This window comes from Nomascus leucogenys, chromosome 15, assembly GCF_006542625.1.
Source record: "Nomascus leucogenys isolate Asia chromosome 15, Asia_NLE_v1, whole genome shotgun sequence".
NCBI lineage: Eukaryota > Metazoa > Chordata > Mammalia > Primates > Hylobatidae > Nomascus > Nomascus leucogenys.
In genome coordinates, this window is record NC_044395.1 from 95,345,536 (window position 1) to 95,365,371 (window position 19,836).

At 43.9% G+C, this 19,836-nt stretch overlaps 1 protein-coding gene across 5 annotated transcripts in view; it reads left to right on the plus strand.

The window, feature by feature from the left end:
• PDHX (pyruvate dehydrogenase complex component X) overlaps nt 1-19,196 on the plus strand; it is a 180,808-nt gene extending 161,612 nt beyond the window's left edge. The window contains exons 11-16 of one of the 5 annotated variants that reach the window (XR_004033697.1): nt 2,849-2,983; nt 3,956-4,013; nt 6,339-6,400; nt 9,094-9,231; nt 12,403-12,458; nt 19,154-19,196. Coding sequence is in view for 1 of the 5 variants with exons in the window: in XM_030829742.1 (XP_030685602.1) it covers nt 2,849-2,983; nt 3,956 (136 nt within the window). In the remaining 4 variants the exon portion in view is untranslated. Of the gene's footprint in view, nt 1-2,848; nt 2,984-3,955; nt 7,241-9,093; nt 9,232-12,402; nt 12,459-19,153 lie in introns of those variants that run through there. The other 4 variants (XR_004033696.1, XR_004033695.1, XR_004033698.1 and 1 more) reach the window with 4 other exon arrangements.
• Nucleotides 19,197-19,836: the final 640 nt, after the last annotated feature.

Consider the following 19,836-nt stretch of genomic DNA (forward strand, 5'->3'; position numbering starts at 1 on the left):
AAGCCCCGTATTTGTCTTGGCACCATGTCTAACATGGCTTGAATGAGACAGTGCAGCATTAGCAGACAGAGGAACCTTCATAGACAGCAATGTGATGTTTCCCTATGTTTCTACAGGCCCCGGTAAAGGTCAGGGAAATTCAAGGGGGATTGCTGAAAATGTAGAGGCCTGAGGTTGGGAAGTGGAAGCCACTGAGATCAAGGACTTTGATTTCTAGGGGCAATGACATTGTCAGTGTTCCACAGCTATGAATGCCATTGCATGCCAGTGAAGGGCCTAAACCAGGGTCACCTCAGGGGAACTAGCATAGGACCTAAACCAACCCAGATGTTGCCATACTGATTCCCACATGCATAGTCACATTGTAATGCCACGCCCACCAACCATAGACACAGGTGCTAACGTTGGGGAACTTAAGGATGCTGGAAGAGACCAAGATAGCCTGATGGTGTAAGTCCGCTCTTTTCCTCTTTACTCCACAGGGTTAAGGGTGCACAGGGAAGAAGATGATCAGTTACAGAAAACAAAGAAGCTGCATATTTTTGCACAGCTGAGTGTGTGTGAATCAATTAGTGACCCCACTGCATTTGAATAAAACAGCTTACATTTTGAATTTTTGTCCAAGCTATACAGTTAAGAGGGTCAAACTTAGGGTCTCTTAAGTCACATCTGAGTAACAGCCACCTGAAGGGAACCTCCACGGGCAGACAAAATTATAGTCTCTCTGTGTGGTGAACGTTTGGCCTTTCTCTAGACCACATTTTCCAAGCAGTGGGAAATGAACCACTGGTGATAACCAAGATGATTTTAGGGGGTGTGTGGACACCATTAATTAACACTGAATACGCCCAAAGTATTTCCAGTTTCTATCAGTCCTGATGACATAAGAGAAAGTTTTTGTGGCACTCTGGTCTTCAACCTCTCTAAAACTTTCCAATTCCTGTCCTTCCCCCAGCCTTTTGTTTTTTGGAGACAGGGTCTAGCTCTGTCACCCAGGTTGGACTGTGGTGGCACCATCAGGGCTCACTGCAGCCTCAACCTCCCAGGCTCAAGTGATCCTCCCACCTCAGCCCCCTGAGTAGCTGGGACTACAGGCATGTGCCACCGTGCCCGGCTAATTTTTTTTTTTTAATTTTAGTAAAGATGAGGTCTTACTATGTTGCCCAAGCTGGTCTCAAACTCCTGAGCTTAAGTGATCCTCCCACCTTGTCCTCCCAAAGAGTCAAGGCATGATTAAAGGCGTGAGCTTTGCTCCCAGCTCCAGTTCCCCTTTTTGACAGTGAAATCAGACTTCAGAGGTTCAGCAGCACCCCCCATCCCAATGCAGCAGCCAAAGTGACCCTCAAAGAGACGTCAAATCGTGTCCATTCTTCACTTAAGAACCTCCCATGGCTCCTCATTTAACTCAGAGGAAAAGCCCAGTGGCCCTCACGGCCCTCCCTGACCTGGCACTTCACACTCCAGCCTCACCCACTTCCCACCCCCTCACTTACTGCTTCAGCCTCAGTGGCCTCTTGATTGGTCTCAGAATGTTCTTTCCCCAGACACTGTGACAGCTCACATCCTCTTCTGTCAAAACTTAACCCAGATGCCACCTTCAATGTGGGGACTCCCCAGATTATCCTGTCTTGGATTGCAAACTCTCCTCCACTCTCTTGCTCTGCTTCATGTATATGTGTGTGGGCATAATATCATTTACTTATTTGTATTTTTGTTGTTTAAATAAATGTGTGACTTTTTGTATGTTTATTGCGGCACTATTCACAATAGCAAAGACTTGCAATCAACCCAAATGTCCATCAATGATAGACTGGATTAAGAAAATGTGGCACATATACAGCACGGAATACTATGCAGCCATAAAAAGGATTAGTTCATGTCCTTTGTAGGGACATGGATGAAGCTGGAAACCATCATTCTTAGCAAACTATCGAAAGGACAAAAAACCAAACACTGCATGTTCTCGCTCATAGGTGGGAGTTGAACAATGAGAACACTTGGACACAGGAAGAGAAACATCACACACCGGGGCCTGTTGTGGGGTGGGGGGAGGAGGGAGGGATAGCATTAGGAGATATACCTAATGTAAATGACGAGTTAATGGGTGCAGCACACCAACATGGCACGTGTATACATATGTAACAAACCTGCACGTTGTGCACATGTACCCTAGAACTTAAAGTATAATAAAAAAAATAAATGTGTGACTTTTATTGCCTGCCTCTGCCACTAGAATGGAGGCTCCATGAGGTCAGGAGCTTCTGCCTGTTGTCTTCATTGCTGTCCCCTCAACCTTTAAAGCAGAGCTTGGTACTTAGTGGTTACTCACATCATACTGACTAATTAAACAAATGAATGTTCCCAGCTCCCACCAGCCCCTCCTACCTGTTATGGTCAATATCATGTCTTCTCTCCCTCAAGGCTCCCTTTTCACCTCCTCCTTTTCCTGGCAAAGCAAACACAAACACAACAAACAAAAATCTGCAAGATGCTGGGAGGCCAAGGCAGGTGGATCACTTGAGGTCAGGAGTTCAAGACCATTCTGGCCAACATGGTGAAACACTGTCTCTACTAAAAATACAAAAATTAGCCAGGCATGGTGGTGCGCACCTGTGATCCCAGCTACTCAGGAGGCTGAGGCAGGAGAATCACTTGTACCTGGGAGGTGGAGCTTGCAGTGAGCGGAGACTGCACCACTGCACTCCAGCCTGGGTGACACAGTGAGCCTCCACCTCAAAAAAAAAACAAAAATAAAAACAAAACAGAAAAACCTGCAAGATGACATAGTGCTCCCTTCTCAACTTCATGGAAATTCTGAAATATATATGGAATTCATTTTTCCTTCCAGATGTGCGATTTGGGGCGTGGAGTGTCAAAGGAAGAGAACTGGGGGAATTCTTGACCTGGCTGGGCTCTTCTTTGGCCCCAGCTCGCCGTTCATCCTTCACCTCCCTCCCATCCTGGCTGCTCACATTCCTACGTGGTGAGTTCTGCTCTTCAGCAGCGGAGCAAGGGCTGGGCTGGGCAGGGGAGAGTCGGAGGTTCCATGTGTCCAGCCTGCCCTGGTGGACTGATGGTGTTGCCCAAGAAAGGCATGCGAGGCCACGGCTTCTGACAGCCACAGTCTGGAGTTGCTGTTAGGTCTGATTGAATGATTGACAAACCACAAGCAGAAATCTAGAACTCTGGAACGGGTCTGGTGGAAGGAGCCAACTCTGTTTGCAGTTTCCTCTTCTCACCACAGCACAGTGTCGGGTTACCACGGAGATAGGGAGGAACCTTCTGAGACCTCTCCAATGGTGGGTGGCAGCCACAGTCAGCCAGTGAGGACCACACCCAATCCTTGGCTCCGCCCCTCCTCCCACACCCCAAAAGAAGCCACACAGGGAGCTGGAGAGGGGCTGCCTCTGGAATGCACACCAGGGCTTGTCCACACACACTCCCTGGCCCTCTGCGCCTCTTTAGGGAGGTTCCTGCTGCTGGATCTGCTGCCTTCTTCACCTTGAGCGTGCATTTATGTAACAAGAAAACACCTGGGTGTTTTCACAGGTAGGAAGAGATTGGTGGCTGAGCTGTTCTGCTCTCATTTGGATGCAAGGCTGTGAGATGGGGCCTCTGTTGGCCTAGTGGCCCCGAGAAATTGGGAGGAAAGGTGCCAGTAGCAAGCCCCAAGGTCGGAGTTCCTCCTCTAACCTCTCTTTGGGATGGAGGCATCCACACCAAACCTTAAGAGGGAGCAGTGGGTCTAACTGCTAATTCTGAAGGTGAACAGGCCCGTTTCCACATGCCAATGTCAAAATCCAACCACAGTTTGACAAGCCTCTGGGAACATCCAGTAATTACATAATAGCACTCCCAAGCACGCTGAGTGCCTTCATCTTTACGGAGACTGTCGTGTCTGTTTTCCCTCTCCTCCCCATATGAGTTGCTTCTCTTTCTTTCCCCTGTGTTGCAGATAAGAAGGTGGAGGCTCAGGAAGGTGGAGTGACTTTCTACTACTAAAGAACTAGCAGGAAAGTATTTCAAATTCAAGTCTCATGACCCTAAATGTAGGGTATTTCCCAGTGGCTCATGGTAATTGAGTTCCTTAAAAATGAGCCACTGCTGTCTGAGGCCTGAAACCACAGGACTTACTGATGTGGCTGCAAGCTGCAGCTCTATGCCAGAAAGGGGACAAGCTAAGGAGAAGAGGAACCACATTTGCACTGGCGGAACTCAGCATGTCTCACGCATGCTGAATGTTTACGTGTGTTCCCCACTTGGTATCCATAGCAACTGGCAGAGGTGCAAAAATGCTTCATTGGTATTTGTAAGAGGATGAGAAGAAAGCCCTCCAAGATCCTCTTTCTCCCAGTGGGCAGGGCTATTTCCATCCGTGGCTTCGTGACTTCTCCCAGCAGCCGTTTGGCATGAGGATTTCAAACAGCAGGGAGCCAGTGAGTCCACCGGATAGGTATTTGAAATGTGCTGAATGGAAAGCCCTCATCTCCTGCTCCCTCTTCCAGGCAATTATTCATGGAGTCAGGAGAGGATTCTGTTATTCAAGGAGTCCCCATAGTAAGGGGCTGAGAGATTGTGGTTTCTAGTCTTTAACCACAACATTTAAGGCGTGGCTCCATTTTTCTTATAATTTCCAAGTGTACATCATTACCTAATTCTCCCTGAAGAATCGAAATTGCTTTATGATGCATATGTATTAGTGATGTGAGCTGAGATTCTGAGCCAGCAAACATCTTTCTCAGAAACCTCCCTCTTGTTCTCCTCTCCCATGTTGCCCCTTGAAGTTACTCCTTCTACCAGAGATGCTCAAAGGTTCTTGGTCAGAAAGTCTATATTGCAGCAATTAAAACTGGGGTTCAACTCAACATATGTGTAGCAGAATATTTTATCTCTCAGCATCTCAATTTGTGACTTAAATGATTCATGAGATTTAGTTTGTTAGTGCATTATGGTCGAAAGCACCTTTCTAAGTGCTTTGAGAGAAACAAGAATAAAAGCATTCCTAACCGCACCCTGCCCCCTGCAATCTCACCAAGGATCTTACAAAACCCATTTAGCTAAGCTCTTATATAGCATTGAACCAATCATTGCACACTCAGCATGTGACCAACACATATACTGAAGCCCACTTGAAAAACTGAGCACCTATGCAAGTTTCCCAGGCAGGGCTAGATTCACGGGCAGGTAACCAGTGCAGTTGCACAGGGATCTCTGCTCAGAAGGCCTTGCTTGGGGTTTAATGCACAATTCTTAATTTATCTTTCAATGTGTATTTTGTAAGAGGAGTCTCATGGGACAAGGGAGCTGACTCGTGGTCCTGCCTCCTACCCACCCTCTGTTTGGGCCCTTAGTGTCCCAGGCTCCACTCTACCTACTCCCCACCGTCTGCTCCATGACACTTGCTACCCTTCCCTGAGGGTGGCTACTAGGTCAGGTTGGCAGACAGGGAGGCAACATTCTGCCCACACCCTCTTCAGGGGCCTGGGAGCAGTTGTGGGAAGAGGCTCTGCTGGGTATGCACACTATGGCATCCTGGGAAAGAGCATGGCAGTGTTGTCACTACCCTGGGCTGGCAGCACGGTGGTATATTTGGAAGGCAACTGGATGGGGCCTTCTCACCCACTCCCATCCAGGTAACAGGTGTGTCCTGGTGTGGAGGTTGCAATCCCTTGGTAGGGGCACTGTAGATTGAGGAGAGACAGGCTGTAGGAATGAGATACTAACTTACCTGCCATGGCTAGGCCTCATTTTCACTTTGCACTTAGGTCCCACAATTATGTAGCCAGCTCTGGTCCTGGACCAAATGGCCTCTAGTGACTCCCTCTTTCCAATCTAAGCAGGTCTTGCACAACTGTCATGAATGAAGCCAATTCTGATTTCCTATCAGTTCAATTTTTTAAAAATTGCATTCTGTTCCTCAGAATCCATTCCAACCATAAAAACATGAAAAATTGATTTTGATCTCAGTATAACATCACCTCATAAATATATTTGATATAATCACAATCTTTAGAACTTGCTGTCTGTATAAAATGGGTTTCATACCTCAGCTCTTAAAGGCACTTGTTTATTATGGAAAATCAAGCACAATGTAAAATTTACATCGTAAATATGGCTTATGAGGGATTTTCCTGCAGAGACAGGACTGACTGAAGCTTTGTTCTCTAAACTTGGGCAAACATTTTACATGTTGAAAAGTATCATTTTGATGATTTCTTTTCAACACTGTTCCAGTTTTCGAAGGAAGAATTATAAATAACAAGGCATGAGATTTCCCCCAAAGGTATATTTTTAGCAATTTAATACCTGGTAAATTTTTCTTTCTTTTTGCTCAACAGCTAGGCGACTGCATAGGAGGTTGGTCCAAGCCAACACACATTCATTGGACATCTGCCATGATGTGAGCCAAACCCTGGGCCCCAGGACGTATGGAAAATATACAGACAAATTAGAAGGTCCCTGCCCTTAAAAAGCATCTAAGACCCTCAGTTGCTGAATAGACATAAATCTGTAGCTGCTGAAGGAGATGGCCAAGAGCTGGAAGGAGGCTGGCAGGCATTGCTTGTGCCTTACTCCTCTCTGAGCACCATATTGTCAGCAGAAGAGGCCGCTTGGCCCAGGCTGACTGTGGACAGGTCTTGATTACTTGAGGTCCACTGGGAGTTGCTGTCTGCAGCCTGACACATAGAACGCCTTGCTTTCTCTTCTCTGTCTGTTATAAAAGTTGCTTTTGGAAAAGCACCATTTCTTGGGTCAGCATGAAGATTACCCTTGTGGTGGATGCTGGAAATATTAACTATTATTAACAAATATTACTTAGGGCTTGCTATAGGTGAGGCACCATGCTGGATTCCAGGCCTGTGGTCCCTGCTCTCAGGGCATCATGGTAAATTGGAAAAGATATGTAAGCAAATGACTAAAGTGTGTATGGAACTTGGCACTGGGGAAGTGACAGTCAAAAGTCAGTTAAATCTCAGCTTTGACTTCAGCTGGCATAGTGATTTTGATCAATGCCTGCAAATTCTCTGGGCTCTGGTTTCTTTATTTGTAAAATGTATGTGTGGCTGAGGAGAAAGAACTTGTCTATCTGGTCTCCAAGTTGACTTTTCTGTTAAAATTCCCTGACTCTTCAAGCCTCCTAGAAATAATCAGCACCCCATAGGCAAGCTTCCCTTTGACCTGTGTATTAGTTTTCTAGGGCTGCCATAGAAAGTACAGCAAACAGGGCACCTGTAGTCCCAGCTACTCAGGAGGCTGAGGCAGGAGAATGGCATGAACCCGGGAGGCAGAGCTTGCAGTGAGCCGAGATCACGCCACTGCACTCCAGCCTGGGCAACAGAGCAAGACTCCGTCTCAAAAAAAAAAAAAAAAGTCCAGCAAGCAGAGTGACCTAAACAACAGAAATTTATTGTCTCACGGTTCTGGAGTCTACAAGTTGGAGATCTAGGCATCTGCAGGTTGGTTCCTTTTGAGGGCTGTGAGGGAGAATCTGTTCCATGACTCTTCCCTGGCTTCTGGTTTGCTGGAGATTTTTTACATTCCTTGGCTTATAGATCCCTGTCTTCATGTTCATATGATGTTCTCCTCTGTGTATCTGTGTCCACATTTCCCCATTTCATAAGGATACCAATCATATTCGACTACAGGCCCACCCTACATCATTATAAATTCGTCTTAACTAATCACACTTGCAAAGACCCTATTTCCAAATAAGGCTGCAAAGACCCTATTTCCAAATAAGGCCATGTTCTGGTGTATTGGCAGTAGGACTTCAACTTATGAATTTTGGAGGGGCAGAATTCAACCCATAACAACTAGGTTTATTCATTTCTACCTTAGAATCTTTGGTCCAGTCTGACCCAAGATGGTAAATAGTTTTCATTTCAGTTGCTAAATCTTATTAATTAAAGTCATTACCTGGAGTGTTGTGGGAAGACACGTGAGTTGACATCTTTTTCCCTTTAGTGGGAAAGGCAACTGGAATTGGTTCAGCCCACCTGAGAAACAGGAGATTTAAAAAAATCCTACTGTCTATCTTTGAACCAAGGACCCCACCCAAAAGTGAGAAACAGGAGATTTAAAAAATCCTACTATCTATCTTTGAACCAAGGACCCCACCCAAAAGTGAGAAACCTACAAAGAACTACTTTTTTCAGAGCTCTTCAGTTGAAATGTTTCCCAAAAGGTGATTGCCAATTTGCAATCTTGCTACAGACAATCACGCTAGCAGGGCCATCAAGCCCATCCCGTGAGAATGATCAAATCTCCAATAAGACTCAGCTGTTCCGTGGGGGAGTGAGGGGAATGAAGCATTTAGAAAGATAAAATCATCTGAGTTTTCTGAATGTTTTCCCTGCTGAGGTTGAGGCTGAGAACTTGCATTGGCTGAAGACTTGCAGCTGGAACCAGATAGGAAGTAAGCTTCTGGAAGCACTAAAATGAATTGTCACTCCCACTCTTGGTACCCACAGCATCAAAACCACCAGATGCTGACAGCTGCTGTGGAAATCTAAGCAAGTGGAGGGATATCCAGATTGAGCTGGCCAAGTTTGGTACAAGAGCTAAGAGTCTGGGAACAATGGGAGGTCAGCTTTCTGTGTCACTGTGGATACAAAGGAAGTACTTTTGAGACACGGACAGGAAGTGACTGAGGACCTTAAAGGCAGCTTGGGCTATCCAGGAAAGTTCTTCATTCTTGTTTTTTCTGCTGAGGCTCTAGAGGGACACCCGTCAGACTAAGACCGAAGATGGCTCACTACCAGAGAGATTCAACTGAGGGCTTACGATAGGTTTTGAGATATTGCTATTGATCTTGAGACATTCATCTGAAGCATGATTGTCACTGGCTTGAAACTTTCCCCATCATAAGAGAAGGACTGGGTCTACTTCAAATGTTTTGCACTAATGAAGTTACATTCCCTTTCATGGGGAGGTAAGTTGATTGCATTAACAGCCCCAGTTTTTCATTCTCCCCTGAGGCCACCCATTTGGTAGTACCCTCCCACATTGATTCTTGGTTTAGTCATGTAATTTGCTTTAACCCCCAACAGAAGCTTGAAAAACACTTGTGCATTTCTGCTTGCACTCCTTAAGCCCTGCCGTCATCATGAGACCATGCCCAGGCTAGTCTGCTGGAAGGAAGTCAGAGGCACACGGAAGAGAGCCACATTCAGCCAAGGCCATTCTAGACCAGTTGTTCCCTATCACTTCACTAATTGGCCACAGCACAAGGTAAGTACAGCCAAGATCAGCAGAATCACCCAGCTGACCTGTTGAATTATGAGAAATAAGGAATGGTGGTTGTTTTAAGTCACTAAATTTTGCAGTGGTTTGTTATTTAGCAATAACTAGTAAAAATGGTCTTCTTCATGTAAGGGTAAAGAGGGAAGGCTCATAGATTGGGCTTAAACTGTGTTCACTGTTGACATTCAATCTGACTAGGAAGCTCTGAGAAACTGATTGGGCAGGTCTGTTAGAAGGCTATTTGCATGTGGTGCCTCCAGGAAGAGAATGTCCCAAGGCAAGAACAAGTCAAGGAGAGAAGGCTGGCCAGGGAACAAAGACTTAGTCATAGAGAGGCTGAGAAAATCCACCCTGGTGTCTGTCATTCTAATGGGTCCTCTGGCTTAGGCTCAATAGATTATTGTCTGACTCTTACATTTGAAGGTACAGCAAGGTGTAGGTAGAAAGGATTATTTCATTAACAGCTCCATAGGACGCTGAGACACAAGCTCTGCAGCATTAAGATTAGTGTAAAAAAAAAAAAAAGTAACACAATTGCAGCAGTCTGGGTGTGGTGGCTCACACCTATAGTCCCAGCACTTTGGAAGGCTGAGGTGGGAGGATTGCTTGAGGCCAGGAGCTTGAGACCAGTCTGGGCAACATAGTGAGATCCTATCTCTATTAAAAAAAAAAGTAATAACCAGGCATGGTGGCACACACCTGTAGTCCCAGTGACTTGGGAGGTTGAGGTGGGAGGATTGCTGGAGCCCAGAAGTTGGAGGCTGCAGCGAGCTATGGTCATGCCACTGCACTCCAGTCTGGGTGACAGAGCAAGATCCCATCTCAAAAAAATAAAAATAAAAGCTATTGCAGCAAGAGAGGATCTCTGTGAATGAACTACAAGTTAAGCACCCAGATGATTTCAGCATCTTAGTCAAAGGCCAATGCCAGGAGGAGAAGATGGCGCCCAGCAGAAAGAGACTTAGTAACATCTGTCTAAATAGCTACATTAATTTATTATTTTATTCATTTTTGCATTCGACAAACATTGAGGGCTATTCTAATTACTTTATGTAAGGTTATGATGAGCGGGGAGCAAATATTTTCATAAGGTAGGATTCCTATCCATAAGAAGCCCAAGGACTGGTTCTCATTAAAATATACTTTTTCTCTTGCGTTTTCTTGATTGATTGGTAATGACTGCTTACAGCACTCCAGGAACATTTGAGAGCCACATCCTGGTGCAGAGAAGTGCTGTGATTGATTAGCAATGTATGCTTTGGCCACATATTTGTAAACCTGATGGTCTGGATTTCTGTCTGGCTCCATAAATAGCATGTAGTTTGAGACCTATGAACTAGGCCATTTGCATGTCTTATATGAAAAAATCCCTCTCCCACTTCCTCTTCTGAGGCTGAGGGACAAAGAGATGAACTGATCTCAAGAGAGGAGGTTCCAAGTTGGCACTCTTCTTTTTTGACAAACAAAAGAGAATGATATTTTCTCTGAATCTACTTCAACTCCTCCCATGTAAGTCAGAAAGATAATCCTTAGGATGGGGTGGGTAGGGTGGGGTGTGGAGAAAAAAAATCCATGTACAATGACGAAAAGTACTCCCCCTTCCACCTACAGCGTGATAAAGGGTTTGAGGACGTGAGACCATAACCCAGTCTTGAAAGTAAGCATGAAATAGTACCAGCCCATGTTGACTTGGTGTTGTATGGACAATGAAATAAAATCCAACCAGCCAGGTTTGTCTGGTATGAATGTGGTTAATCTGTTGACAGCTTGGGAGCCTACAGGAACTATAGAGTGATGGGCAGAGCTCTCAAAACACATTTAATAGTATTGTGGCTGACGACTCAGTAGTCTCGCTGATAAGTTCCACCTGGATTTAGATGCTTAATACTCAGACAATTGTGGGGAGACAAAAGATTTTCAATTCACTCTGCTACTCTGTTCTAGAAGATCTAATGAGAACTCAAAAGGCTGAGAACTTAATCTAATATAGCTTTTGTCATCTGCAAGACCTGTTCTCAAATCTCTGCTCTGTCATTCTTTACTGGTGTGACTCTGGGCAAATGCCATAAGCCTCAGGATCTTCATCTGAAACCCTCAGGGATAATAATAATGTTTGTCTGAAGGGGTGGCCTGCCCCTCCACACCTGTGGGTATTTCTAGTCGGGTGGGATGAGAGACTGAGAAAAGAAATAAGACACAGAGACAAAGTATAGAGAAATAACAGTGGGTCCAGGGGACCGGCACTCAGCACACCAAGGACCTGCACTGGCACCGGTCTCTGAGTTCCCTCAGTTTTTATTGATTATTATTTTCATTATTTCAGCAAAAAGGAATGTAGTAGGAGAGCAGGGTGATAATAAGGAGAAGGTCAGCAAAAAACATGTGAGCAAAAGAATCTATGTCATAATTAAGTTCAAGGGAAGGTACTATGTCTGCATGTGCACGTAGGCCAGATTTATGTTTGTCTCCACCCAAACATCTTAGCAGAGTAAAGAATAACAAGGCAGCATTGCTGCAAACATGCCTCGCCTCCCACCATAGGGCAGTTTTTCTCCTATCTCAGAATTGAACAAATGCACAATCGGGTTTTATACCGAGACATTCAGTTCCCAGGAGCAGGCAGGAGACAGTGGCCTTCCTCCATCTCAACTGCAAGAGGCTTTGCTCTTTTACTAATCCACCTCAGCACAGACCCTTTACGGGTGTCGGGCTGGGGGATGGTCAGGTCTTTCTCATCCCACGAGGCCATATTTCAGACTATCACATGGGGAGAAACCTTGGACAATACCCCGCTATCAAGGGCAGAGGTGCCTGCGGCTTTCCGCAGTGCATTGTGCCCCTGGTTTATTGAGACTAGAGAATGGCAATGACTTTTACCAAGTATACTGCCTGTAAACATTTTGTTAACAAGGCACGTCCTGCACAGCCCTAGATCCCTTAAACCTTGATTTCATACAACACATGTTTTTGTGAGCTCCAGATTGGATCAAAGTGGTTGGGTCAAAGTGGCTGGGGCAAAGCTACAAGTTAACAATATCTCAGCAAAGCAATTATTTAAAGTACAGGTCTTTTTCAAAATGGAGTCTCTTATGTCTTCCCTTTCTATATAGACACAGTAACAGTCTGATCTCTCTTTCTTTTCCCTACACTTGTCTCCAGGTTTTGTTGAAGACTGAATGAGTGTGTAAAGTGCCCAACAGAAAGTCTGGCACATGGTAAGTACTCAATGAATGGTCGACATAATTATTAACAGTAGAGTTTTGGACACTCGAATCATCACTCACCTCATCTCCTTTCCACCTTCTCTTTTCGACTCACAAAAAGCCTTTGTGCTGTGGTCCGAATGTTTATGACCCCCCAAAATTCATAAGTCAAAATGCTAACCCCCTAGGTGATGGTAATAGGAAGTGGGGCCTTTTGGAACAGATTATTAGGCCATGCAAGTGGAGCCCTCATCAATAGGATTAGTGTCCTTATAAAAGAGGCCCCAGAGGCACCTGCCTTTGCTGAGGCTTCAGTAGATAAACAAAGTGGCCAGGGAAGCTCGAACTGGGCAAAGCCCACCACAGCTCAGCAAGGCCGGCTGCCTCTGTAGTCTCCACCTCTGGGGGCAGGGCATAGCTGAACAAAAGGCAGCAGAAACTTCTGCAGACTTAAGCGCCCCTGTCTGACAGCTCTGAAGAGAGCAGTAGTTCTCCCAGCACAGTGTTTCAGCTCAGGGAATGGACAGACTGCCTCCTCAAGTGGGTCCCTGACCCCTGTGTAGCCTAACTGGGAGACATCTCCCAATAGGGGCCGACTGACACCTCATACAGACGGGTGCCCCTCTGAGATGAAGCTTCCAGGGGAAGGATCAGGGAGCAATATTTGCTGTTCTGCAATATTTGCTGTTCTGCAGCCTCCACTGGTGATACCCAGGCAAACAGGATCTGGAGTGAAACTCCAGTAAACTCCAACAGACCTGCAGCTGAGAGACCTGACTGTTAGAAGGAAAACTAACAAACAGAAAGGAATAACATCAATATCAACAAAAAGGACATCCACACCAAAGCCCCATCTCTAGGTCACCAACATCAAAGACCAAAGGTAGATAAAACCACAAAGATGGGGAGAAACCAGAGCAGAAAATCTGAAAATTCTAAAAACCTGAGCGCCTCTTCTCCTCCAAAGGATCACAGCTCCTCGCCAGCAGGGGAACAAAGCTGGACATAGAATGACTTTGACAAGTTAACAGAAGTAGGCTTCAGAAGGTCGGTAATAACAAACTTCTCCGAGCTAAAGGAGGATGTTCAAACCCATTGCAAGGAAGCTAAAAACCTTGAAAAAAGATTAGACGAATTGCTAACTAGAATAAACAGTGTATAGAAGACCTTAAATGACCTGATGGAGCTGAAAACCATGGCATGAGAACTACATGATGTATGCACAAGCTTCAATAGCTGATTCAATCAAGTGGAAGAAAGGGCATCAGTGATTGAAGATCAAACTAATGAAATAAAGCAAGAAGACAAGGTTAGAGAAAAAAGAGTAAAAAGAAATGAACAAAGCCTCCAAGAAACATGGGACTGTGTGAAAAGACCAAATCTATGCTTGATTAGTGTACCTGAAAGTGACGGGGAGAATGGAACCAAGTTGGAAAACACTCATTGGGATATTATCCAGGAGAACTTCCCCAACCTACAAAGGCAGGCCAACATTCAAACTCAGGAAGTACTGAGAACACCATAAAGATACTCCTTGAGAAGAGGAACCCCAAGATACATAATTTTCAGATTTGCCAAGGTTGAAATAAAGGAAAAAATGTTAAGGCAGCCAGAGAGAAAGGTCAGAATACCCACAAAGGGAAGTCCATCAGACTAACAGCAGATCTCTTGGCAGAAACTCTACAAGCCAGACGAGAGTGGGGGCCAATATTCAACATTCTTAAAGAAAAAAATTTTCAACCCAGAATTTCATATCCAGGCAAACTAAGCTTCATAAGTGAAGAACAAACAAAATCCTTTACAGACAAGCAAATGCTGAGAGATTTTGTCACCACCAGGCCTGCCTTACAAGAGCTCCTGAAGGAAGCACTAAACATGGAAAGGAACAACCAGTAACAGCCACTGCAAAAATATGCCAAATTGTAAAGACCATTGATGCTAGGAAGAAACTGCATCAACTAATGGGCAAAATAACCAGCTAACATCATAATGACAGGATCAAATTCACACATAACAATATTAACCTTAAATGTAAATGAGCTAAATGCCCCAGTTAAAAGACACAGACTGGCAAATTGGATAAAGAGTCAAGACCCATCAGGAGACCCATCTCACGTGCGGAGACACACATAGGCTCAAAATAAAGGGATGGAGGAAGATCTACCAAGCAAATGGAAAGCAAAAAAAAAGCAGAGGTTGCAATCCTAGTCTTTGATAAAACAGACTTTAAAGCAACAAAGATTAAAAGAGACAAAGAAGGCGATTAAATATGGTAAAGGGATCAATTCAACAAGAAGAGCTACCTATCCTAAATATATATGCACCCAATACAGGAGCACCCAGATTCATAAAGCAAGTTGTTAGAGACCTACAAAGAGACTTAGACTCCCACACAATAATAATGGGAGACTTTAACACCCCACTGTCAATATTAGACAGATCAATGAGACAGAAGGTTAACAAGGATATCCAGGACTTGAACTCAGCTCTGCACCAAGCAGACCTAATAGACATGTACAGAACTCTTCACCCCAAATCAACAGAATATACATTCTTCTCAGCACCATGTCGCACTTATTCCAAAATTGACCACATAGTTGGAAGTAAAGCACCCCTCAGCAAATGTAAAAGAACAGAAATCACAACAAACTGTCTCTCAGACCACAGTGCAATCAAATTAGAACTCAGGATTAAGAAACTCACTGAAAACCTCACAATGACATGGAAACTGCTCCTGAATGACTGACTACTGGGTAAACAATGAAATGAAGGCAGAAATAAAGATGTTCCTTGAAACCAATAAGAACAAAGGCACAACGTACCAGAATCTCTGGGACACATTTAAAACAGTGTGTAGAGGGAAATTTATAGCACCAAATGCCCACAAGAGAAAGCAGGAAAGATCTAAAATTGATCCCCTAACATCACAATTAAAAGAACTAGAGAAGCAAGAGCAAACAAATTCAAAAACTAGCAGAAGGCAAGAAATAATTAAGATCAGAGCACAACTGAAGGAGATAGAGACACAAAAAACCCTTCAAAAAAATCAATGAATCCAGGACCTGGTTTTTTGAAAAGATCAACAAAATTGGTAGACTGCTAGCAAGACTAATAAAGAAGAAAAGAGAGAAGAATCAAATAGACACAATAAAAAATGATAAAGGGGATATCACCACCAATCCCACAGAAATGCAAACTACCATCAGAGAATACTATAACCACCTCTATGGAAATAAACTAGAAAATCTAGAAGAAATGGATAAATTCCTGGACACATACACCCTCCCAAGACTAACCCAGGAAGTTGAATCTATGACTAGACCAATAACAGGCTCTGAAATTGAGGCAATAATTAATAGCCTACCAACCAAAAAGAGTCCTGGACCAGACGGATTTACAGCTGAATTCTACCAGAGGTACAAAGAGGAACTGGTACCGTTCCTTCTAAGCTATCCCAATCAATAGAAAAAGAGGGAATCCTCCCTAATTCATTTTATGAGGCCAGCATCATCCTGATACCAAAGCCTGGCAGAGACACAACAAAAAAAGAGAATTTTAGACCAATATCCCTGATGAACATCAATGTGAAAATCCTCAATAAAATACTGGCAAACCAAATCCAGCAGCACATCAAAAAGCTTATCCACCACGATGAAGTTGGCTTCATCCCTGGGATGCAAGGCTGGTTCAACATACCCAAATCAATAAATGTAATCCATCACATAAACAGAACCAACAACAAAAACCACATGATTATCTCAATAGATGCAGAAAAGGCCTTAAACAAAATTCAACAGCCCTTCATGCTAAAAACTCTCAATAAACTAGGTATTGATGGAATGTATCTCAAAATAATAAGAGCTATCTATGACAAACCCACAGCCAATATCATATTGAATGGGCAAAAACTGAAAGCATTCTCTTTGAAACCGGCACAAGGCAGGGATGCCCTCTCTCACCATTCATATTCAACATAGTGTTGGAAGTTCTGGCCAGGGCAATCAGGCAAGAGAAAGAAATAAAGGGTATTCAATTAAGAAAAGAGGAAGTCAAATTTTTCCTGTTTGCAGATGACATGATTGTATATTTAGAAAACCCCATCGTCACAGCCCAAAATCTCCTTAAGCTGATAAGCAACTTCAGCAAAGTCTCAGGATACAAAATCAATGTGCAAAAATCACAAGCATTTCTATATACCAATAACAGACAGAGAGCCAAATCATGAGTGAACTCCCATTCACAATTGCTACAAAGAGAATAAAATATCTAAGAATCCAACTTACAAAGGATGTGAAGGACCTCTTCAAGGAGAACTACAAACCACTGCTCAATGAAATAAAAGAGGACACAAACAAATGGAAGAACATTCCATGCCCATGGACAGAAAGAATCAATATCGTGAAAATGGCCATACTGCCCAAGGTAATTTATAGATTCAATGCCATCCCCATCAAACTTCCAATGACTTTCTTCTCAGAATTGGAAAAAACTACTTTAAAATTCATATGGAACCAAAAAAGAGCCTGCATTGCCAAGACAATCCTAAGCACAAAGAACAAAGCTGGAGGCACCATGCTACCTGACTTCAAACTATACTACAAGACTACCGTAACCAAAACAGCCTGGTACTGGACCAAAACAGATATATAGACCAAAGGAACAGAACATAGGCCTCAGAAATAATACCACACATCTACAACCATCTGATCTTTGACAAACCTGACAAAAACAAGAAATGAGGAAAGGATTCCCTATTTAATAAATGGTGCTGGGAAAACTGGCTAGCCATATGTAGAAAGCTGAAACTGGATCCCTTCCTTACACCTTATACAAAAATTAATTCAAGATAGATTAAAGACTTAAATGTTAGATCTAAAACCATAAAAACCCTAGAAGAAAACCTAGGCAATATGATTCAGGACATAGGCATGGGCAAAGACTTCATGACTAAAACACCAAAAGCAATGGCAACAAAAGGCAAAATAGACAAATGGATCTAATTAAACTAAAGAGCCTCTGTACAGCAAAAGAAACTTCCATCAGAGTGAACAGGCAACCTACAGAATGGGAGAAAATTTTTGCAATCTACCCATCCGACAAAGGGCTGATATCCAGAATCTACAAAGAACTTAAACCAATTTATAAGAAAAAAACAACCCCATCAAAAAGTGGGCAAAGGATATGAACAGACACTTCTCAAAAGAAGACATTTATGCAGCCAACAGACACATGAAAAAATGCTCATTATCACTAGTCATCAGAGAAATGCATCAAAACCACAATGAGATACCATCTCACACCAGTTAGAATGGCCATCATTCAAAAGTCAGGAAACAGCAGGTGCTGGAGAGGGTGTGGAGAAATAGGAACACTTTTACACTGTTGGTGGGACTGTAAACTAGTTCAACCATTGTGGAAGACAGTGTGGCAATTCCTCAAGGATCTAGAACTAGAAATACCATTTGACCCAGTTATCCCATTACTGGGTATATACCCAAAGGATTACAAATAGTGCTACTATACACATGTGCACACGTATGTTTATTGTGGCACTATTCACAATAGCAAAGACTTGGAACCAATCAAAATGTCCATCAATGATAGACTGGATTAAGAAAATGTGGCACATGTACACCATGGAATACTGTGCAGCCACAAGAAGGATGAGTTCATGTCCTTTGTAGGGACATGGATGCAGCTGGAAACCATCATTCTGAGCAAACTATCGTGAGGACAGAAAACCAAACACCGTATGTTCTCACTCATAGGTATGAATTGAACAATGAGAACACTTGGACACAGCAGGGGAACATCACACCCTGGGGCCTGTCATGGGGTAGGGGCAGGGGGAGGGCTAGCATTAGGAGAAACACCTAATGTAAATGACGAGTTAATGGGTGCAGCAAATGAACCTGGCACATGTATACCTATGTAACAAACCTTCACGTTGTGCACATGTACCCTAGAACTTAAAGTATAATAAAAATAAATAAATAAATAAATAAATAAGGCCCCAGAGAGACTCCTCATCTTTTCAGCCATGTGAGGACACAGCAAAATGTTGGCTGTCCATCAGCCAGGAAGTGGGCTCTCACCACACACCAAATCTGCTGGTGCAGTGATCTTGGACTTCCTAACCTCCAGAATTGTGAGAAATAAATTTCTGTTGTTTATAAGCCACCCAGTTTATGGTGTTTTGTTGTAGTGGTCTGAACATACTGTGCCAGTTGGGCTTTAATGCCCCTTGGCCAGAAGCTCTGGGTGCAGGCCCTGAGGAGGGCTGAGTCTCTCCTCTTCTCTTTCTCCCAGCCTGGCCTCAAGCTGCCCCGGTGAGCACAGGCCATGTGGTGGTACACTGGCTTCCAAAAGGTCATGCAGCGTCAAATGGTATTTCTGGTTCCAGATCTTTGAGGAATCGCCACACCATCTTCCACAGTGATTGATCTAATTTACATTCCCCGCAACAGTGTAAAAGCATTCCTATTTCTCCACAACCTTGTTACTCGGTATATACCCAAAGGGATATAAATCATTCTATTACAAAGATATATGCATGCATATGTTTATTGCAGCACTATTCACAATAGCGAAGACATGGAATCAATCCAAATGCTCATCAATGATAGACTGCATAAAGCAAATGTGGTACATATACACTATGGAGTACTATGCAGCCATAAAAAGTAATGTGATCTTGTCTTTTGCAGGTACATGGATGGAGCTGGAAGCCATTATCCTCAGCAAACTAATGTAGGAACAGAACACCAAATACTGCATGTTCTTACTTGTAAGTGGGAGCTGAACAATGAGAACACATGGACATAGGGAGGGAAACAACACACACTGGGGCCTGTCTGGCAGTGGGGTTGAGGGAGGGAGAGCATTAGGAAAAATAGCTAAGGCATGCTGGGCTTAATACTGGGTGATGGATTGATAGGTGCAGCAAACCACCATGGCATATGTTTACCTTTGTAAGAAACCAGCGCATCCTGCACATGTACTCTGGAACTTAAAATAAAAATTAAAATGTCTTTTAAAAAAGGTCATGATATTTTCTCAGCAGCCCAGTTCACATTTCCAGACCCCTCTGGCATGTGTTACTCCAGAAAAAGCCCAGTGTGTGTGAGACCCAGGCCACTGTGACACTGTATGAAAGGGACGGGCACGGAGGAGGGAGTAGGTTGCTCCAGCCAAAGCCAACAGCACCCCGGGAGCTGCTGCATCTGGCCAAAGGCTGTTTATGCTTTGCTGCAGACATCGAAGCCTGCTGTTCAGGGGAGGAGGATTTCAATATGTGACCCCACAAGGCGCAAGCAGAGCCACCTCTGTCAGACTGACCTGGACAAAGTGGTGGGGCCAAGTTTTAGAAAGAAGTTACATTAGATAGGGA